This window comes from Oryzias melastigma, linkage group LG10 (genome assembly GCF_002922805.2).
Source record: "Oryzias melastigma strain HK-1 linkage group LG10, ASM292280v2, whole genome shotgun sequence".
NCBI lineage: Eukaryota > Metazoa > Chordata > Actinopteri > Beloniformes > Adrianichthyidae > Oryzias > Oryzias melastigma.
This window is the reverse complement of record NC_050521.1, coordinates 13,882,712-13,904,300: the sequence shown is the minus strand read 5'-3', so window position 1 is coordinate 13,904,300 and position 21,589 is coordinate 13,882,712. Positions and strand designations below refer to the sequence as shown.

The 21,589-nt window shown below is 42.1% G+C and overlaps 3 protein-coding genes across 27 annotated transcripts in view; all 3 read left to right on the top strand.

Moving 5' to 3' along the window:
* Nucleotides 1-21,589, top strand: part of LOC112153685 (protocadherin gamma-C5) — a 529,198-nt gene that overhangs the window by 484,605 nt on the left and 23,004 nt on the right. Inside the window, exon 1 of one of the 25 annotated variants that reach the window (XM_036213871.1) lies at nt 12-3,106. The exons of 21 other annotated variants lie outside the window; for them this stretch is intronic. In XM_036213871.1, coding sequence (XP_036069764.1) covers nt 533-3,106 — 2,574 coding nt within the window. In that variant the 5' untranslated portion in view covers nt 12-532. Of the gene's footprint in view, nt 1-11; nt 3,107-18,864; nt 21,519-21,589 lie in introns of those variants that run through there. 3 more of the 25 variants (XM_036213874.1, XM_036213877.1, XM_036213884.1) reach the window with 3 other exon arrangements.
* LOC118599223 (protocadherin gamma-C5-like) lies at nt 11,162-14,257 on the top strand. The gene has a single exon (XM_036213903.1). It carries the CDS (start codon nt 11,338-11,340, stop codon nt 13,846-13,848), a length of 2,511 nt encoding a protein of 836 aa, XP_036069796.1. The 5' UTR covers nt 11,162-11,337; the 3' UTR covers nt 13,849-14,257.
* Nucleotides 14,844-21,575, top strand: LOC118599224 (protocadherin gamma-C5-like). The gene is made up of 2 exons (XM_036213904.1): nt 14,844-17,482; nt 21,519-21,575. Exons 1-2 carry the CDS (start codon nt 15,023-15,025, stop codon nt 21,558-21,560), a joined length of 2,502 nt encoding a protein of 833 aa, XP_036069797.1. The 5' UTR covers nt 14,844-15,022; the 3' UTR covers nt 21,561-21,575.

Below are 21,589 nucleotides of genomic sequence, written 5' to 3'. Positions count from 1 at the left end.
GTAGATCAGAGTTCAACTTTATTATTTTAGAGCTCGTAGTCAATTTCTTTGCACTGATTGTCAGTCAGCACCATGGACAGCGTTGGGATCTTCAAACTCAACTATAGATTTAACTTTCAGTTAAATACATGTTTCACGATAAAAGTTTAATTTAATCTAGTCAAATACATAATTATTGTGCTTCTAGATCAACAGCCAAAACAGTAAAAAAAAAAAAAAGAAAACTCCAGTTTTACTTTCCTTAAATGATTTAAAAAATGATTTGGAAATAAATAGAGAAGAAAATAAAACTCAAAATAGGTTGTGTCATTTTATTCCTTTTTTAAAGTTTAAAAATGTGTACCAAAATTATGAACCATATCCACTCTGAAAAAAACTCAATAATCAAACGACATACAGTCTTATATTTTTTCTTATTATGTTTTTTTCTCTCATGACTTTTTTATTAATTTTAACAATGAGTTCATTTATAGTTCTGCAGTTTCTTTTTAGGTCTCTAAGTGCCGCTGTTGGGTAGTGTTAAAAATGAATCATGCTACCTCTGAATACCTCCCCTCTATTTTTTTTTTCAATCTTTCCTGACAAAGACGTCTGCCCAGCCCTCAGTAATCAACTCGGGATTGTGTTTCTGACGGATATTCAACACACATCCGAATTCTATTCTCTTTGCATTCTGATTGATCGAGTCATGATTTGGGTTTGTGGTTACTTTCATGGGAAAACCATGTTTTCTTCATGGACGCTGCGCCTGCTTCTCTCATTCCTCTTTGCGCAAATGGCTGTCTCTCAAGTCCGATACTCCATACCCGAAGAGATGGCGACAGGCTCGTTTGTCGGGAACGTAATTCAGGATCTGGGCTTGGATTTAAAACGCCTCCGATCCGGTCGAGCTCGGATTTTTACGGAGGACGGCAGTGAGTACATCGGTCTGAATGTGGAAAAAGGGACGCTGGTCGTGGTTAAAAGAATCGACAGAGAAGAGCTCTGCCAGCAAGTGTCTCCCTGCTCTCTTCATTTCCAAATTATTCTAGAAAACCCAATGGAGCTCCACAGAATAGACGTCGAGGTTACAGACATTAATGATAATGTTCCTAATTTTTCAGAAAGGGAATACAATTTTCAGGTAATCGAGTCTGCTTTACCGGGAGCTCGATATTCTCTAGAGAGCGCCAGAGATCCTGATGTGGCTCAAAACGCGGTTCAGACGTATAAACTCAATCCTTCTGATCATTTTAAGCTGAATACTGTGTCTCGCTCTGATGGAACAAAGTACATCGAAATGGTTTTGCACACTCCCCTCGACAGAGAAAAGCAGGAGGAGCATAAATTAACTCTAATAGCCCTCGACGGCGGCAGTCCTCAGAAATCCGGTTCCGTCAAAATAAACGTGGAGGTTTTGGATGCAAACGACAATGCGCCAGTTTTCAGTCAATCCGTTTACAGGGCTGTGGTTCCTGAAAATGCGCCAAAGGGCACTGCGATTTTAAAAGTCAGCGCAACCGATAATGACAAGGGAGCGAACGGAGAAATGACGTTTTCATTCCCGCACCAAACCGATGGCGCAGCGTCGGTGTTTAACATCAACCCTCAAACCGGGGAAATCATCGTCTCAGGGGGTTTAGATTATGAAAAAACTAAACAGTATGAAATAAATATTGAAGTGTCTGATAAAGGTGGACTGACAGACACAAGTAAGGTGCAAATAGAGATAACAGACGTGAATGACAACGCCCCCGTGATCAACATCATCTCCCTCTCCAATCCCATTCCCGAAGACTCGGCTTTAAACACCGTCATAGCAATGATCAACATCAAAGACTTGGATTCGGGTAAAAATGGGCAAGTCCGCTGTTTTATTAGCCCACATTTACCTTTTAAAATTAAGACTTCATCGACTAACTTTTACAGCCTGATATCTGATGATGTTTTGGATCGTGAAACTGTACCTGATTATAATATTACAATAACTGCCATGGATGAGGGGTCACCGCCTTATTCCACAAACAAAACCATTCGCTTAATTATATCTGATGTCAATGACAATGCACCTGTTTTCCCACAAAATTCCCTATCTGCTTTTATCCCTGAAAATAATTCGCCTGGCACATCTGTCCTTTCAGTTAAAGCGCAGGACGCAGACCATGGCAACAATGCTCGGGTTTCTTATTTTCTTGAGGAAGTTGACATTAATGGGATGCAAGCTTCTACTTATTTTTCAGTAAATGCAGAGAGTGGAGAAGTACTTGCTGTGCGCTCTTTTGACTACGAGCAAACTAAAGAATTCCACATATGTGTCAAAGCTCAGGATGGAGGTTCTCCTCCACTCAGCAGCAACGTGAGCGTGAAAATCCAGATCCAGGACCAGAACGATAACCCGCCTCAGGTTCTGTATCCGGTCCAGACTGCTGGCTCTGTGGTGGCTGAAATGGTGCCTCGTTCAGCTGATGTGGGCTACCTGGTGACTAAAGTGGTGGCTGTTGACGTGGACTCTGGACAGAATGCCTGGCTCTCCTATAAACTGCAGAAAGCCACAGACAGGGCGCTGTTTGAAGTGGGCTCCCAGAATGGAGAGATCCGAACTGTCCGCCAAGTGACGGAGAAAGATTTGCTCAAACAAAGACTGACTGTGATCGTGGAGGACAACGGGCAGCCCTCTCGTTCAGCTACAGTCATTGTTAACGTGGCGGTGGCGGACAGCTTCCCTGAAGTGCTGTCGGAGTTCAGCGACTTTCCACACGACAAGGACTACAATGACAACCTGACTTTTTACTTAGTGCTGGCTCTGGCTGTGGTTTCTTTCCTCTTCATCACGTGTTTAGTGGTCATCATCTCCGTCAAAATCTACCGATGGAGACAGGAGCGCCTGTTTTCCAAATGCACTGGGAATCTTCCTGTCATTCCATATTACCCACCCCTTTATGCAGACGCTGGAGGTACCGGTACTTTAAAGCAGGCCTTAAGTTACGACGTTTATGGAACTACTGACTCTCGGATGAGTGACGTGAAAAACTCACGACCCTTCAGTCAGAACTCTCTGACTGCTGACCACAGTGGTACCAGGACGATGCCAAAACAACGAACAGATTCAGAGATTTTTCTGTCAGAGGTGAGACTCACAGCCACCATGAAAGTCAGAATTCTTATTGTAGCCACACATTTAACTCTGCTAGAGAGTTTGTTTTGTGTTTCTCAGTTAAAAGCAGTCTTTACAAATCACAGGAAAAGTATACGAAAAAAGTGTCCTGTATATTTCCTAATAATAATATGCTAAATATATGCATTCAATAAATAAGAGTACATTTATTCCAAGACAAGGTGCTATTCTATCCTGCATGTAAAAGCAAATCTTCAATATGAGCTTTTCTAGAAATAGAGCAATAATATCCTACATCACCTTAAATCAGTTTCAATTTGTTTCACTTTGCTGTTTTTGATAGTTTTGCTAAAAATATTTGACTTTTTTGTTACATTAGCCGTATCGGAGTCCAATTACATCCATAAAATACATATATATTTAATTTGTTCTGTTCATATGGAGGGTTTTTACTTTCAAAGGTCAAATATTGCTATTTGTGCCGTCATGGTTTGGTGACCTTAAATGAATGGAAGAGGAAAACAGAAAGCTACATTGAAAGGATACATGTTGTCCTTAATTCCTGCTCAGGCTTTGCTGCAGATCACAGTCACAGACAGACTCACAACCTCCCAACACGCTACTGCTTCAGTGACCTAGTTTACAGCATAGCAGCATGGCTTACATAGAGCTGCATACATAGCACAAGGAGAGAAGAGCATGAAAATCACAATAAATTTATATATGTATGTATTCTCTTAATGAGGGTTTTTTTGGTGGAAAGCTTCAGATGTGATATAACAGGATGAGAGAGCTGTCGACAGTTTCTGTGGATGCTGTGAAGCGAGCAGAGACCAGAGCTGTGATGGAGAGGAGGGAAGCAGCGGGGGATGGGAGGAACCACGTGGTAGCCGGCACACTCTCATCCTCCCTGTGCTGCATTTGTGTTGGTGATGCTCAGCAGCCATCTTGATCCTCAGCCCTCTTTGTCTCGTAAAACAGGTTGAAAATGTGGAAGTGGGGTGTGTGGAGTTATAGAGGAGATATTGAAATATCTTCCACCAACAGTGATAGTTGCACAGACATCATGACGGAACATGAAGAAAGAGAAAATGACTAACAGGAGGAGCAAAGTGAGATCAGTGTTTCAAGGAGCAAGCAACATGATATAAGGTTAAATTATGAGCAGAAATCCAGACATGAGCAGCAAAGATTTCAATCTAATTTGTGTTTATGGATTATGATGAATAAAGTATGACTGAGGATTCATGCTTGATGATTTTAAAACTTTATTTTCTTTATTTTTTTGTGAGGTTGTTGCTATTTTATCTCAAAAATCCCCTGATATTTTTGTCTTCTCTTGATCCCTTTGATTTTAGCTTCATGACATTATCAAACACGTATTCTGCCGTGTGACTGCATACTGCTGCACCTTTTTGTGCTGTGATATATACATTTGTCTGCTATCATGATTGGAAGGGAATGCACGTAAAAACAAGTGTTTTAAAGATAATCTATTGACAACCAGGATCGACCCATACCTTCTTTCTCTGACTGAGACTTTAACCCTCAACAGAATTGCTTATTCTTGTGAAACACACTTTTTTCTTTCAATTATTCTACAAGCAGATAGATTTTCCTAGATCTTTGGTTTGGATTTTGTTATTGTTGTTGTTTTGGGGTGTGTGACCCTGTGAGCCAATCCATATATGCATTTTGGTTGTTACAGATAACTTAAGAAAATAGTGTCAGTGTTTGCTGATATTTATCACATATCCTGATTAAATAACCTCTAAGATTAAAATTGTTCTTGTTGAGGGGAAATTATTTGTTTGAAAATACAGATTCTAGTTAGAATTGTATGTACACATTTATTATGACAGCATTTAAGCATTGCTTCTGGATCTGACTGTTGACATATTTTGTATTGTTTTACATAATTATGATTGATAGAGAGTATATATTTATTTTACCTTCAATCTTACTTTGGTGCTTCAGTTCAGTTTACTTGGTCATTCGTGTTTTTTCTCCTTTTTTGTGAGCTAGTAATTCAGATGATACAGTAGATTAAACTGATTTTTTGTATTTTGTTAATAAAATTAACTTGCAAATGTCGACAGAACTTTCGAAATCACATGAGCATCTTTTCCTCATCATATTAAGTTGCTTTTGACGCATAACCTGTTCATTTTGTTTTCACTTTTTTATTAGTGAAAAAACTATAAATCTGAATATCTATTTTAATTATTTCTCTCTAATCCAGTAGTTTTCATCAGTTTTAGCTAAACAGAGGATCAAGTAAAATGGCAACTCTCATGCAGTCAGAGCTGGTTTCCAGCAGCCCTCTCTCCTCCTGATCTCATTCTCTGTATTCCTCCCCTCCCCCTCTGCAGCTGCACCTCTCTGCAGAGGAAGAAAGAGACAGAAAGGAGGAGAGGAAGACTGCTTGATGTAGGACATGTTATCCCATCTATAAAAAGACATTTAAGTCAAAAAAGGTCTTTTCATCTCTTATAAATGCAGGTTATTTGTGATGAGAAAAGATACGCCATTTGAAGTATTTAAAGAGATCTGCATAGGACAAATCTGAAGGGAATACATTTGTGATTATACATGTGTTCACATAAAAATAAAAACATATATGTTTATATATATGTTTATTTTTTATTAGTCTTTATTTTCTTTCGTTGTCCCTGAAAGCTGTTAGGATCCAGGGTGGGATGCAAACACGGGAGGTGGGATGTGGTAGCATAGCAACAAGCTGACTCACGGGCTGGACTGTACCATCTCTATACCCAGTTACAGGGGCTCAGGAGCAGACGCAGACTCTGATGTGTGACAGATCTGTGCATACGTTGAAGAAAAGGGGACAGGAAACCCCCCTTTTTTCAACAAATGTGCTGCAAACCCTCAAACTGGGGTGTCTGATGATGGCAAAGGAGGGGGAGGGGGTCAGCTGACGGTGATAGTCCTGTTTTTTTTCTGTTCTGCTTGGTTTCTAGCCCTTTCTTTTGCTTTAAAAAAATTGCTTTAACTATACATGTTGATTTATTTCTTGCTGGTATATCTTGCATCGTTTTGAAGCTTCTCCTAAACTCAGAGACAAATACAAGGGGATGCATCACTGCTTTGTGCCTACAGAATATAGGTTTTTATGTACACTTATGCACTCATCTAAGTATTTTGTCCCACTAAACAGAGAATTCTTCTAGGATTTAACAACAAGAATCAATTTCATCTATGATAAACAAGAGGAATGGTGCAAAAAAAGCATACTAATGACTCAGGGCATCGCCTTGATGCCCTCTGCTGTTATTATACTGCTAGTGAATTTGAGCAGCACTGCAGTATTTTTCTGTCATAAATACAGATTTTTGTTTATATTTGGCCAATATTTTCTTAAGCCCAATATCACAGTATCTGTATGTGGCAGAATATCTTTGAAATATGTGAAAACATCCATTATTTTAATGTTTGTTTTGTTGTTGTTTTTTTAAGCGAAATTACTACATATGTGCTGCCTCTGTGCCAACTGTGCATACCTTCTGGCATACAAAAAACAAGTTGCTGTTTTTCTTTTGTTGTTGTTGTTTTTTTAGCCATTTAACCGTAAACCACAATCCCTGGGTGACTTTCACCTGAGTAAAAGTATTCATATGATGTTCAATAAGCTGCATTTTTCTGTGTCATTGTCCCTGAGTAAAGTCTCACATGTCCCAGGAATAGGTGGACCTAAGACCAAAGTCTCCAGTATCATGAATTATTTTTTTAAGATTTTTTTTTCGTCTCAAATTCCTAATATTTCAGCCATTTTCAAACATGTTTTTAGGATCTGCCTATGTATTTATTTTCCATTTTCTTACATAAACCACAGTTAAAAATAAAAAAATAACTACTCAAATGTATCATATGTTGCCATATTTTGAACTAATTTTTGTGAGAAATACTTTTTATTAGGTATATTATGTTGGGTAAAAATTACCCGCCAGAAGTGATGGTGTAACTTTTTACAGCAAAAGTGTTTTGGCCTTTTTTTTTCTTTCTTTTTTTTTTTAGAGAAATAAATACTTTTGCAGCTATTTTTTTTTTCTTGGACCCAATCCTTTCTCTTTTCTCATCCCTAAGCTCACACACACATTCACACTCTCACAGTCTCATACACATTCATTATGTACTGTGTTGATAGAACAAAACTGTCATTGATTTACTTCTTTAACACTTCTTGACTTAATGACTTTAAGCTTAAAAAGAAATTCTTAACTTTAAACTTTCAAGCAGTTTAAAAAAAAAGGTTTTATGTTTTCTGAGTTGTTTAATGTGATCCTCACGGTGAGTATACTGAGGGCAGCGATTCCAAAGGCCAAAATCTGTAAACTGACCAGTTATCTAATAGATTATTTCTTTTCTCTCCCATTTTTTCTCTTCCATGTCTCTTTTCTTCTGCTCTCCTTGATCTGCCTGGCTTCTGTCAAATCCTGAATTCTCCAAATTAAGGTAAGAGCTCGATTTAATCTACATTCTTCACAACACATACAGCCATAAACGTATCACAGAACACATTTTTTATTCAGTTACCGGACACCATTCAACTCTAACAATCCACCACCAAGTTACTACATTTTTACTGACTTGACCTGTTAACCTCCATCCTCAAACAACACTCCTCACCTTTGAGAGAAGCAGCTCCACTAGATCCAGCACACAGTGTAACAAGACACATTTTATTTACTTACCTATCAATTTGAATCTACATGTAAATTGCTTTTGCAATCACAACATCAGTGCTTTAGAAAAGTTAGGAGGTGAAGTGGTTCACGTTTGAGCTGTATAATGGTGTAAGCTAAAAGACTCTGCAAAGTAACAAGCTTAAATGAATTAAGTAAAGCATTAGACAGAACACCAGCTGTTAAAGGAGCTCATGCCTGGTTTAATTTCCAAAGATCAAACTGATTTATACCGTAATATCTCCACGTTTAGCTGATACGGTATTCTTTTGTCAAAGTATGTGTGTTTTTATTATAAAAAAAGTGACTTAATACATCCAGATACATGTTGAAATAGGTACTGTTACAAGCACATACCTGCATGGCAAGTGTTCCTTTATGTCACAACATGCCAGAAATTATGTTTTTTTTTCTTTCTCTGATGCTTTACAGTAATATATATATATATTATACAGTTAAAGTATTTGATAACAAAATCTTAAAGTAGTTTTTAAAGTTAAACAAACAGATTATGACGTTTTCAATATTTACATGTTCTTAGTATATCTTAAAGGGAGCTCAAGCAATCGAAACAAACTACATATCTAATGAGGATTTACTCCACAGTTTAGCTGTTGATCATCAAGGATCATTTACTTCAACACAATAATATCTTCCTGTTGGTGTTTTTTGTGTCATTCTCATTTTGCTACCACAAATACACAAACCGATGTTTTATTTTTTATTTTTTAGAATGACTTGTCTAAGCGTTCTCCCTTTCATGTTAAAATCATCCTAATATATCTATCTAGCAAACTTTTGCAACAATACATTTATTGTGCTGTTATGACTCAACAGCTGACAGAAATCATGCAGTTAGATTTACAGTAATAGTACAAAGCAACTCTTTGTATGTATCTTTTAAATATTTCAGTAGATATCTGCAAAGTACATATAAGTGCAGTCCAAACTGAACACATTCAAGTCAAAGTAAAAAAAAAAAAAAACAGGTTAAAATATACATTTATGGTGAATTTCAAGTTCAATTTCAATCATTTTTAACAAGCCTTCCTATATATTTTAAATGACTATTTTTGTGTCTTTAAGTGTTTGTCACTATATGTTTAAAATATTATGACATTTACTAATATGTACAGAATATTATACATTCACTAAGCAGCATTTTTCTGGGGAAATGTAATAATTAAGTCATTCATAAACATACACATAATTACATTTTTGTAGATTTTTTTCTTCTCTCACTAACTTGGAGCACACAGAACACGTGTCATGTGCTCTGTGTGCTGATATTAGTTCTGTGTGCTGACTCAGCCATAACATGCAGCTGCACTACTTGCCCGCCTGTGTGGCGCTGTCCACAACCTCGGTGCTGAAACCAGACCTTTAGGTGCTCTCCACATCTCCCTCTGCCGTTCACATAACTTAAAATGTACCATCTGAGAAATATGTTGCTATTTTTCGACACCATATTCCTGATGTTCCATAAATATATACTCTATTTTACGTTCCTTAAATATATTTTTTTCTTTAAAATGATCAAATGGATTGAAGGATGACTCATCCTCGTAGACTCTCTCGCTGACTGCGGGCACACAGAACCAGTGTGAGCCGCTGACTGCACCAGCGTGCCGTTAAAACGTTTAGCCGCCTGTGTGGCGCTGTCCATCGTGTTGGTGCTGAAACCAGATCGGCCTGCTTGTCTATCTCGCTAGTTTCTCCACATCTCCTTCCGTCGTTACCCTCATTGCCTTGTTGAAAATGTGACATAAATGTGCATTTTTTTGACGCAAAATCTCTAATATTTTGATACATTTACAATTATGTGCAATATATATATTTTTGTATTCACTAAACTGTCTGTTTTGGGGGAAATGGTCAAATGAATTCATGGTTCTCATCCTTTTTTTCCCCTCTCTCCCTACTCTGTCATTGACTGAGCACACAGCCTGTGTGAGCGCTGACTCGGCTGCCGCATGCAGCTGCACTGTTTAACCGCCTGTGTGGCGCTGTCCACATGTATGGTGCTGAAATCAGGTCTTTTTGCTTCCTCTGGCTCTGCTCTCCACCGTACTCTCCACTGTCGTTCACCGCATTTAAGATGTGCCATATTATATAACAAAAATACAATTATGTACATATTTTTGTGTTTATTAGAATTTCTATTTATAGATTCAAGAATTGCATATCTTCCTCGCAGACTGTCTCTTTTTCTCTCCCTCTCTCCTGCTGATACTGAGCACACAGAACATGTGTGAGCCGCTGCCTCTGCTGCAGCTTGCAGTGGCAACATTTCGTCGCCTGTGTGGCGCTGTCCACAACATTAGTGCTGAAACCAGACTAGTCTGTTAATGCGTCTCTCTAGTTTCTCCACATTTCCTTCTGTCGTTCCCTTTGTTGAAGATGTATCATGTATAAGGAAATAATCTGATTTTTTTCCCTTTGATTCCATGTTCTAAATATTCTGATACATTTACATTTGAGTATATATGGAGATTTCTCTAACTGAGCTCACGGAGCACGTGTGAACTGCAGCATGGAGGTGCAGCGCTTGACCGCTCGCATAGCGCTGTCCACATCTCTGGTGCTGAAGTCAGATTGTCCGATTTCTCCCTATGTTTGACTATTTAATTTTAAGATGTGGAATGTATAAGAAAGTAGTGTGTATACCTAAGTGAAGGGTTCAAAACAGTGTTTATTTACCTGTTCTGTATTTTTGCAATGAAAGGCATAGAAAATTGTGCAACAATGTTCCTAAGAAAAATCATGCGTTGCTCCTTTTAGACTATAATCTGTATGTTAAATGAATGGGGTTAGATATGTAAGCGTGTGTCTAAGTGACTGAGAGAAAGAGCAGGAGAGAGAGAGGCGCTTTTCCCTGCAGCGCACTCGCCCCCGCCTTTTCCTCTTGCTCTACAGACCTCCATACGGGTACTTTGTGTAGGCAGCTGTCACTGCTCTCTATGATCTGTGGAGGTGCAAAGCCGGGATGACGTAGCAGGTGCACTGCCGTCGTCTGACCGCAGGAAGGCAACGGAGAGCCTTTGCACAAAGGCGAGTGCAGGCAGCAGGTGGATGCAGATCTGCAAAAGAAGGAACAACAAATCCATTAATAATGACTTTATTTATCCTGATAAAGGCGCATTCATTTTTTTGCAATAAATGTATTAGTGCATATCAATATGCACATTTAACTATTTATTTAATATCCAAAATATATTAAAATGTAATAAAAAGACAAAATAAATAGTCTATGTCTCCCTCTGTGTTCACTGCTCATCTGCGCATGCACGCACCACCAGCGCCACGATTGGTTAAAATCACTGTTCCCTCTCAGCCAATCGCGTGCAGAGGTGTACAAAGAGATCAAGTGAGCCTCAGCAGCACAGCATCACCCTCACTAACGCTACTCTTCGGTACATGGAGGGGAGGGAGACGTATTCAAACACAAAGTATGACGTTCAATCGTCTCTATGCCTGCTCATCTATACTGGATTATAACCCCGCGCTTTGTTTGAAAGAGAGGAGAAGGAGAGAAGCGAGATGGGATTTACAGAAGGTGGAATAATGCGGACGAGCCTGCCGACATGGCGGGCGCTTTCGTGGTGGCACCACCTCTTTCTGTTGTGGAGTACAATAGACGCTCAGACTCGCTACAGCATCCCGGAGGAACTGAAAGCGGGATCTGTGGTTGGAAATATAGCGAAGGATTTGGGTTTGGTTGTTTCTCAGCTGTACCGGCGTGAGCTGCGGATAACGTCTGAAGCTGGGAAGCAGTACTTTAACGTCGACCTGGGGAAAGGAGAGCTGGTGGTGGCTGAGAGGATAGACAGAGAGGATCTGTGTGGACAAAAGGCGTCGTGTTTGCTGCCTTTGGAATTAGTCATAAACAACCCGCTGCAGCTGCACAGAATTGAAATTGAAATCCTCGACACAAACGACAACTCTCCTGTTTTTGCGACAAAAGAAAAAGTGGTCAAAATTGCAGAGCTGGTAAATCCAGGTGCACGCTTTCCGCTCGAAGCTGCCCAGGATCCGGATGTTGGGATCAATTCCGTGCGCTCGTATCTACTGAACAAAAACGAACATTTTAAATTGTCGGTCAAAAGTCAGAAGGACGGCAGGAAGACGCCCGAGCTGGTGCTAGAGAAGCCGCTCGACAGAGAAAGGCTGCCCGTGCACAACCTCATCCTCACTGCTGTGGACGGGGGAGATCCGGTGCTATCAGGAACATCTGACATAACAGTTATAGTCCTTGATATCAATGATAACGCTCCACGCTTCGAAAGAAACGCATACGAAACTAATGTAAGTGAAAACGTGACTCCCGGATATGAAGTTTTGCGCGTTAAAGCTACAGATGAGGATGAAGGATTAAACGGGGAAATTGAATATTTTTTTGCAGAACAAACTGCGGATCTAATTTTGTCTCTTTTTTATATTGAATCCTCCACTGGGAATATTGTTGTGAAAGGAGTCTTAGATCGCGAAAAAAACGCTTTTCACCGATTTGATGTCACTGCTAAAGACAAAGGCAACCCTGAGATGGATGGACATTGTAGTGTAGAAGTGAGAGTGCTAGATATTAACGATAATATTCCTGAAATTATTGTAACGTCCTTAACTAGTCCGGTTCCAGAAGATTCGGCGGTTGGTACCGTAATCGCACTATTAAGCGCACGAGATCCCGATTCAGGTGATAATGGTAAAGTTACGCTGAAAGTTTCTTCTGATTCGCCGTTTAAGTTAAATCCATCCGTCTCAAATCATTATTCCTTAGTGACGAATGGTAAACTTGATCGGGAAATGTATAGTTATTATGAAGTAAAAATTATTGCCGCAGATTCTGGGAAACCCGCTCTAAAAAGTGAAAAAATAATCCTCGTTGAACTCTTAGATACGAATGACAACCCTCCAGTTTTTACGCAGCGTTCTTATAACGTGTATTTGAAGGAGAACGGAGTTCCGGGTTCTATTCTGTTCTCAGTGTCCGCGTCTGATCTGGATTCAGGTGAAAACGCAAAGATCTCTTACTCCATCCTGGACTCTAAAGTTCAGGACGTGTCCGTGTCCTCCTATGTTTACATGAACTCAGAGAACGGCAGCATCTACAGCATGCACTCGTTTGACTATGAGAAGCTGAAGGTGTTTGAGATCCACGTTCAGGCCAAGGACCAGGGCTCTCCTTCTCTCAGCAGCAACGCTACTGTCCACGTCTTTATCCTGGACCAGAACGATAACGCCCCCGCCGTCATTTACCCCTCGTCCGCTGCTCTGGGCTCCCTGTCTCATCAGAGGATGCCCCGCTCCGCCAAAGCGGGTCACCTGGTCACCAAGGTGACGGCGGTGGACGCGGACTCGGGCCATAACGCCTGGATCTCCTACAGACTGGCGGAGGCCACAGACGCCTCTCTGTTCAGCGTCAATCTGTACACAGGAGAGGTGAGGACTAAACGCGCTGTGTCCGAGCAGGACGACTCCTCTCAGAGGCTGATCCTGGAGATCAAAGACGACGGAGAGCCGCTCCAATCCGCCACCGTCACCGTGTCCATCCTGCTGGAGGACGCTCTCCATGAGCCCATCTCAGAGCTGCGACTCCACAAAGCGTCCGAGCCCAGCAAGAAAAGCGGCAGAATCACCCTTTATCTGATCCTGTCTCTGGCCTCGGTGTCCGTGCTGTCTCTGCTGACGTTTGTCATCTTAGCGGTGAAATGCATGAGGAGCAGCAGAAGCAGCGGCAGCTGCTGCAGCATGAGACGCCAAGACTCTGAGGATTACAAGAACCCCAACAGAAACCTGCAGATTCAGCTCAACACCGATGGACCCATCAAGTACGTGGAGGTCCTGGGAGGAGACATGATGTCTCAGAGTCAGTCCTTCAGGTCCTGCATGTCTCCCATGTCAGAGTACAGTGATTTCACTCTGATTAAACCCAGCAGCACCACAGACTTTAAGGAGGTCATCAGTGTGCTGGACGCCTCTTTACCTGACAGTACCTGGACCTTTGAGAGTCAGCAGGTGAGCAGGAAAAAAACTTTTAAAATATTTTATTAACTTTTTTTTAATGCTTAAACCGTGACGTGATGAAAGTAGTTCTGTTTTTTTTTTTTTTTTTTTTTTTTCGGCTCAGCTCTTTAGCATTATGCTATATGATTAGGTTTGCACAAAAACATAACATTTAATACTTAACTGAAATCTTTGCAGCACTTTTTTCTTTTTAGTTTACAAACAGAATGTGCTTTGTTTCCACATCTGAGCATAATTAAAGTTACGCACTTCTGCATGGCATGTTTGACAGGGGAACTATTTATATAAAAAGTTTAATACTTCACGATTTTTTGTAAAATATCAAATTACACATGGAAATAAAACAGATGTAACATTGAAAATGCATATGAATAAAACCTTAGTAGAAATAAAATGTAAAGGCCAAAGACTGAGGACTTCCACTTGAAGCGGCTGCCGCTGTTCTTTGAGTAGGAAGTGTTAACCAGGAATGAAACAGAATAGAGTTTTTCAAATTATGTAGGTTGATCAAAACAAAGCAAAAAGTAGCCGAGAGATCAGTTCTGTCTTTCAACCCGCGGCCCTCCGGGCGCCAAAACTGACAGTAAGAATACACAAAGTGTAAACAAAAGAAGTGTCAATAAATGACGTGAATATTTGAAGACTTTTAGCATTAATATTAAAATGAAATATAAATCTATACTTTTAAATGCGTTTCTTTAATATAATTTTCTAAGTCAAAGTAAACGTTTAATACCAGGGCAAATAACAAGACCTTCATCAATGTATTGCCAGATTGAATCTTTTATTCCTAAACTGTATTGATTGTTTTTTCCAAAAATATCTGTTATTTTCCATCTTTGAGTAAGTCAAACGGGAGGAGAATGAGGAGAGTGTGTGCTGAAGCTGCTTGTGTCTCAGGTTTATCCTGATTGGACAAAACAGCAGTGAGCTCTGCACCAATAGGAGAGAGAACTGTACAAAGCGATCTACTCCCAGCCCCCATCAGCCTCTGCGCTGTTAACAGTCACACTGCAAAGAGCTGGAGCACGGAGGAAGCGATGAGCTGTGCTTTGGATTATAACGCTTTTAAACATGACTTTTTATTCCATCTTGGAGCGTGGCAAATAATAGATCTTTGGAAATTGCGCAACTGATGATGGATTTGAGGTTTTTTGACGCACATTGTCGACTTGGATCCGTGTGTTGTAGCCGATAAAGGATGACAAAGAGAAAGGGATTCGTGAACTGGAGATGGCAAGCCCTTTGGTGGTATCATTTCTTTCTTTTGTGGAGTACAACCATCGGACAGACTCGGTACAGCATCCAGGAGGAGCTCAAGCAGGGCTCTGTGGTAGGAAACCTCGCCAAAGATCTGGGTTTGGGACTGTCGGAGATTTTTGAGCGTAAATTACGCGTCGCCTCTGAGGCTGGAGAGGAGTATTTCAGCGTGGATGCGGGGAAGGGCGAGCTGGTGGTGAACGGGAGAATAGACAGGGAGGATTTATGCGGACAAAGCGCGAGCTGCGTGTTGCCTTTGCAGGTCGTCATTGAAGATCCGCTGCAGCTTTTTCGCGTTGAAGTAGAAATTTTAGACATAAATGATAATCCACCCAGGTTTCCATCCAATCAAATCACTTTGGAAATTGCAGAGTCCACAGTAGTGGGGGTTCGGTTTCCTTTAGAAAGCGCGGTCGATTTAGATGTCGGCAGTAATTCACTAAAGTCCTATAGTCTCAGTAAAGAAGAGAGCTTCAGCGTCAGGGTAAAAGAGGTTGCTGGTGAAAGGAAAGTCCCTGAATTGATTTTAGCAAAAGTTTTAGACAGAGAGAAAAAGGCTGTTCACAAGTTGCTTCTGACAGCGCTAGATGGAGGAAACCCGGTAAAATCAGGGACAGTTCAAATCACCGTCACGGTTTTAGACATAAATGATAATGTTCCTTTGTTTGAGAAACCATCATATAAAGTATCAGTGAGCGAAAATGCGGAAAAGGGTGCATTGATAGTGCAAACAAAAGCGACAGACGCCGATGAGAGTCAAAACGGAGAGATCGAATATTTATTTGGAGCGCGCACACCGGAGACCGTTCTCTCTGTTTTTACCATTGATTCTGTATCCGGAACCGTGTTCTTAAAGGGAAAGTTAGACTTCGAAACAACTTCTAATTATGAGTTGGACGTGAGTGCTAAAGATAAAGGCACCCCGAGAATGGAGGGGCATTGCAGTGTGCAGGTGGAAGTTTTGGATGTGAACGATAACGCACCGGAAATCATTTTCACCTCACATCCAAAGCCAGTGCGGGAGGACTCATCGAATGGAACTGTAATAGCTCTGCTCAGTGTGCGAGACCTTGATTCGGGTGAAAACGGAAAAGTCACATTGGCTGTCCAGAAGAACTCAAATTTTGCCCTGAAAACGTCGTTCTCACAAAATTACGCGCTCGTTACTAACGGTGTTCTCGACCGAGAAAAGATCTCTGAATACAATATTGAGATAACAGCAACAGATTCAGGTGTGCCGCCTCTTTCAAGTAAAAAAAATATTCCTGTCAGAATCACTGACGTGAATGACAACCCTCCAGTTTTTACGCAGAGGTCTTATAATGTGTATTTGAAGGAGAACGGAGTTCCGGGTTCTATTCTGTTCTCAGTATCCGCGTCTGATCTGGATTCAGGTGAAAACGCAAAGATCTCTTACTCCATCCTGGACTCTAAAGTTCAGGACGTGTCCGTGTCCTCCTATGTTTACATGAACTCAGAGAACGGCAGCATCTACAGCATGCACTCGTTTGACTATGAGAAGCTGAAGGTGTTTGAGATCCACGTTCAGGCCAAGGACCAGGGCTCTCCTTCTCTCAGCAGCAACGCTACTGTCCACGTCTTTATCCTGGACCAGAACGATAACGCCCCCGCCGTCATTTACCCCTCGTCCGCTGCTCTGGGCTCCCTGTCTCATCAGAGGATGCCCCGCTCCGCCAGAGCGGGTCACCTGGTCACCAAGGTGACGGCGGTGGACGCGGACTCGGGCCATAACGCCTGGATCTCCTACAGACTGGCGGAGGCCACAGACGCCTCTCTGTTCAGCGTCAATCTGTACACAGGAGAGGTGAGGACTAAACGCGCTGTGTCCGAGCAGGACGACTCCTCTCAGAGGCTGATCCTGGAGATCAAAGACGACGGAGAGCCGCTCCAATCCGCCACCGTCACCGTGTCCATCCTGCTGGAGGACGCTCTCCATGAGCCCATCTCAGAGCTGCGACTCCACAAAGCGTCCGAGCCCAGCAAGAAAAGCGGCAGAATCACCCTTTATCTGATCCTGTCTCTGGCCTCGGTGTCCGTGCTGTCTCTGCTGACGTTTGTCATCTTAGCGGTGAAATGCATGAGGAGCAGCAGAAGCAGCGGCAGCTGCTGCTGCATGAGACGCCAAGACTCTGAGGATTACAAGAACCCCAACAGAAACCTGCAGATTCAGCTCAACACCGATGGACCCATCAAGTACGTGGAGGTCCTGGGAGGAGACATGATGTCTCAGAGTCAGTCCTTCAGGTCCTGCATGTCTCCCATGTCAGAGTACAGTGATTTCACTCTGATTAAACCCAGCAGCACCACAGACTTTAAGGAGGTCATCAGTGTGCTGGACGCCTCTTTACCTGACAGTACCTGGACCTTTGAGAGTCAGCAGGTGAGCACAGAGTTTTAAAGATTATTTGGTTTGATCTGAAGGCTTTGATTTGAACGGTTTTTAAATATCCTATTTCCTTAGATTTTTTGTCTTGTTTTTTTTTTTACATGTTTTACCTAATTCTTTAATTACTGGATTTGTTCTTGGTGTTTTTACAAATGCGTTTTAACTAAAGTCATTACATTATTTCGGGAACTAACTTTGGAATTTTGTACATGTTCTTACTGAAAATGTGGACAAACAAATCAGTATTCAACATTTAAAAAAACTGATTTTCCAATATAAACATTGTTTGATTTTAAAAGGGAAGAAATGAATTATTCCCCATAGTTTACGTACTTTGATGTTCCTTTTCTACTGCCAGAGCGAGACCTTCAGCACCATTTAGCTGGACAGCGACAAGCCTGCGTGTAAACAACACAGTGCAGTAAAATGCGTACATATTCCACGACTTTGCACTCTGAAATACCGTGTATAATATACGCCAAACACGCTTTTTGCGTGCATATGATACGCAATGGTAGAGGATAGGTTGCGCCGGCGTACAATATACACGCTTTTTAGGTTTCGTTTTGATCACGTGGTCAGAAATCCTCCGGCTCTTTTCTAAATGACGTCGTTCCCGGTTAAGGTTAGGATTACGGTTATGGTTAGGGTTAGAAAAGCAAATTGTTCGTTTGTGGGGCTGTCTGTGATGCTCACGGCTCCACCAGGGGACGTGTCAAACGTGGAAAACAGACTTTAACATGTTTAGGACCGCGCGTATTATATGCACGCAAAAACCGGTTTTGGCGTATTTTATACACGGTATTTCCCAAATCGTGGCATATGCACGCATTTTACTGAGACTGGGCTCTATCAATAGATTGTCATTTTTGTGTAAAAATAATTCCTTAAATCAGAGTTTGATCCCATCAGATTTTTGTTTGAGTTGATATTGGAAAGTTATTTGGCAAAACTTAACATATATTACATATTTTAATATGTTTTATACCAAAACAAACAGCCAATTTCCCCCTCCCTTTAAATCCTGCTACAAAACTTAAACTAAATAGCTGAACTCTGATGTGCCCCTATAAATCTCAACATACATCAAATTGCTTTCATTACAATAAATCACAAGATTTATTCATTTTAAATTCCTGATAAATTTGATGTTTAAAATGATATTTACCTAATGATACAGTAAATCACGTATTGATTAAAACAATTCATAAGCTGCTTATTTCTTGTGAAAATCTATGTGCTACAAATCCTATCTTAACATCCTGCACTGCTCTGCTGACTCTCCAGCGCGTCTCTTGATCTCCATTCGCTCTCTGCAGTGAACCAATAGCTTTGAGTGTTATACAAAGAGATCTACTCCCTCCCCCACTCACGCGCTCTCACTCCTCCGTTGTGTGTTCTGCTTCGAGGACGGTGCGCTTCGGCGTTCCGGTATTACATCTTTTTAATTTACTTCCAGTCATGCTCATCTATGGATTTTTCTGGGAAAAATCCCCGGTGGATATGGACATGGATATTCTCAGTCGATGATATTTCTGCGGGATCTTGCGTGTTGTGACAACCGTGGATAACAAAGAGAATGGAACATCGAGGCAGGAGATGGCAGGCTCTGTGGTGGCATCATTTCTTCCTTTTGTGGAGTACAATAGACGCACAGACTCGGTACAGCATCCCGGAGGAGCTGGAAAAAGGCTCCCTGGTTGGAAACCTCGCAAAAGATCTGGGTTTGGGACTGTCGGATATTTTTGAGCGTAAATTACGCGTCGCGTCCGAGGCTGGTGAGCAGTATTTCAGCGTGGATGCGGGGAGAGGAGAGCTGGTGGTAAACGACAGAATAGACAGGGAGGCTTTGTGCGGACAAAGCGCCAGCTGTTTATTACCTTTGCAAGTGGTGATAGAAAACCCGCTGCAGTTACACCGGATGGAGGTAGAAATTAAAGACGTGAACGACAACGCTCCCACTTTTCTGAAAAGCGATCACGTCATAGAAATAGCTGAGTCCACAGTGGCGGGTGTTCGCTTCCCCTTAGAGATGGCGGAGGATCCCGATGTTGGAAGTAACGGATTAAAGACGTACACTCTCAGCAAAGATGAGTGTTTTACTCTGAAAGTGAAAGAAATTGAAAACGGGCGGAAGGTTCCGGAGCTGGTGCTGAATAAATCCTTAGATCGAGAGAAAAAAGCGGTTCATAGTTTATTCCTGACTGCTGTGGACGGAGGGAACCCGGTGAAATCGGGTACTTCAAAGATAACCATAAATGTGCTGGATAATAATGACAACGTGCCGCAGTTCGAAAAAGCATTTTATAAAGTAGATGTGAAGGAAAATAGCGCAAACGGATCGTTTGTTATTTCAACAAGAGCGGCGGATGTTGATGAGGGGCCAAACGGGGAGATTGAGTATTCTCTGGGCGTGCACACGCACCCATCAGTGCAGGAGCTGTTTCATGTGGATGCTGCAACTGGAGATATTTATTTAAAACGCCAGTTAGACCACGAAACTCAGAGCTCATATCGAATAGACATTAGTGCCAAAGATAAAGGGTTCCCTAAAATGGAGGGCCACTGCACCGTTCAGGTGGATGTCACTGATGTGAACGATAACGCTCCAGAAATCATTTTAACTTCAAAGTCTACGTCTGTGCCTGAGGACTCTAGTAGTGGGACTGTAGTTGCTTTACTCAGCGTTCGGGATCTTGATTCTGGTGAGAACGGAAAAGTGACTCTGCAGCTCCTTAAAACGTCCTCATTTGCTCTTAAACCATCTTTTGCCAATAATTATGCTCTTGTCACAAACGGTCCTTTAGACCGTGAACGCATTTCTGATTATAGTATTGAAATTACAGCAACAGATTCAGGTACTCCTCCTCTGGTCAGTACAAAAATGATTCCTGTAAGCATCACTGATGTGAATGACAACCCTCCAGTTTTTACGCAGCGGTGTTATAACGTGTATTTGAAGGAGAACGGAGTTCCGGGTTCTATTCTGTTCTCAGTATCCGCGTCTGATCTGGATTCAGGTGAAAACGCAAAGATCTCTTACTCCATCCTGGACTCTAAAGTTCAGGACGTGTCCGTGTCCTCCTATGTTTACATGAACTCAGAGAACGGCAGCATCTACAGCATGCACTCGTTTGACTATGAGAAGCTGAAGGTGTTTGAGATCCACGTTCAGGCCAAGGACCAGGGCTCTCCTTCTCTCAGCAGCAACGCTACTGTCCACGTCTTTATCCTGGACCAGAACGATAACGCCCCCGCCGTCATTTACCCCTCGTCCGCTGCTCTGGGCTCCCTGTCTCATCAGAGGATGCCCCGCTCCGCCAAAGCGGGTCACCTGGTCACCAAGGTGACGGCGGTGGACGCGGACTCGGGCCATAACGCCTGGATCTCCTACAGACTGGCGGAGGCCACAGACGCCTCTCTGTTCAGCGTCAATCTGTACACAGGAGAGGTGAGGACTAAACGCGCTGTGTCCGAGCAGGACGACTCCTCTCAGAGGCTGATCCTGGAGATCAAAGACGACGGAGAGCCGCTCCAATCCGCCACCGTCACCGTGTCCATCCTGCTGGAGGACGCTCTCCATGAGCCCATCTCAGAGCTGCGACTCCACAAAGCGTCCGAGCCCAGCAAGAAAAGCGGCAGAATCACCCTTTATCTGATCCTGTCTCTGGCCTCGGTGTCCGTGCTGTCTCTGCTGACGTTTGTCATCTTAGCGGTGAAATGCATGAGGAGCAGCAGAAGCAGCGGCAGCTGCTGCTGCAGCATGAGACGCCAAGACTCTGAGGATTACAAGAACCCCAACAGAAACCTGCAGATTCAGCTCAACACCGATGGACCCATCAAGTACGTGGAGGTCCTGGGAGGAGACATGATGTCTCAGAGTCAGTCCTTCAGGTCCTGCATGTCTCCCATGTCAGAGTACAGTGATTTCACTCTGATTAAACCCAGCAGCACCACAGACTTTAAGGAGGTCATCAGTGTGCTGGACGCCTCTTTACCTGACAGTACCTGGACCTTTGAGAGTCAGCAGGTGAGCCATAAATGCGCAAATCATCGGTCAATGCAGTTTTAAACGAGTGACAGCTGCAATTTCATTGTCAC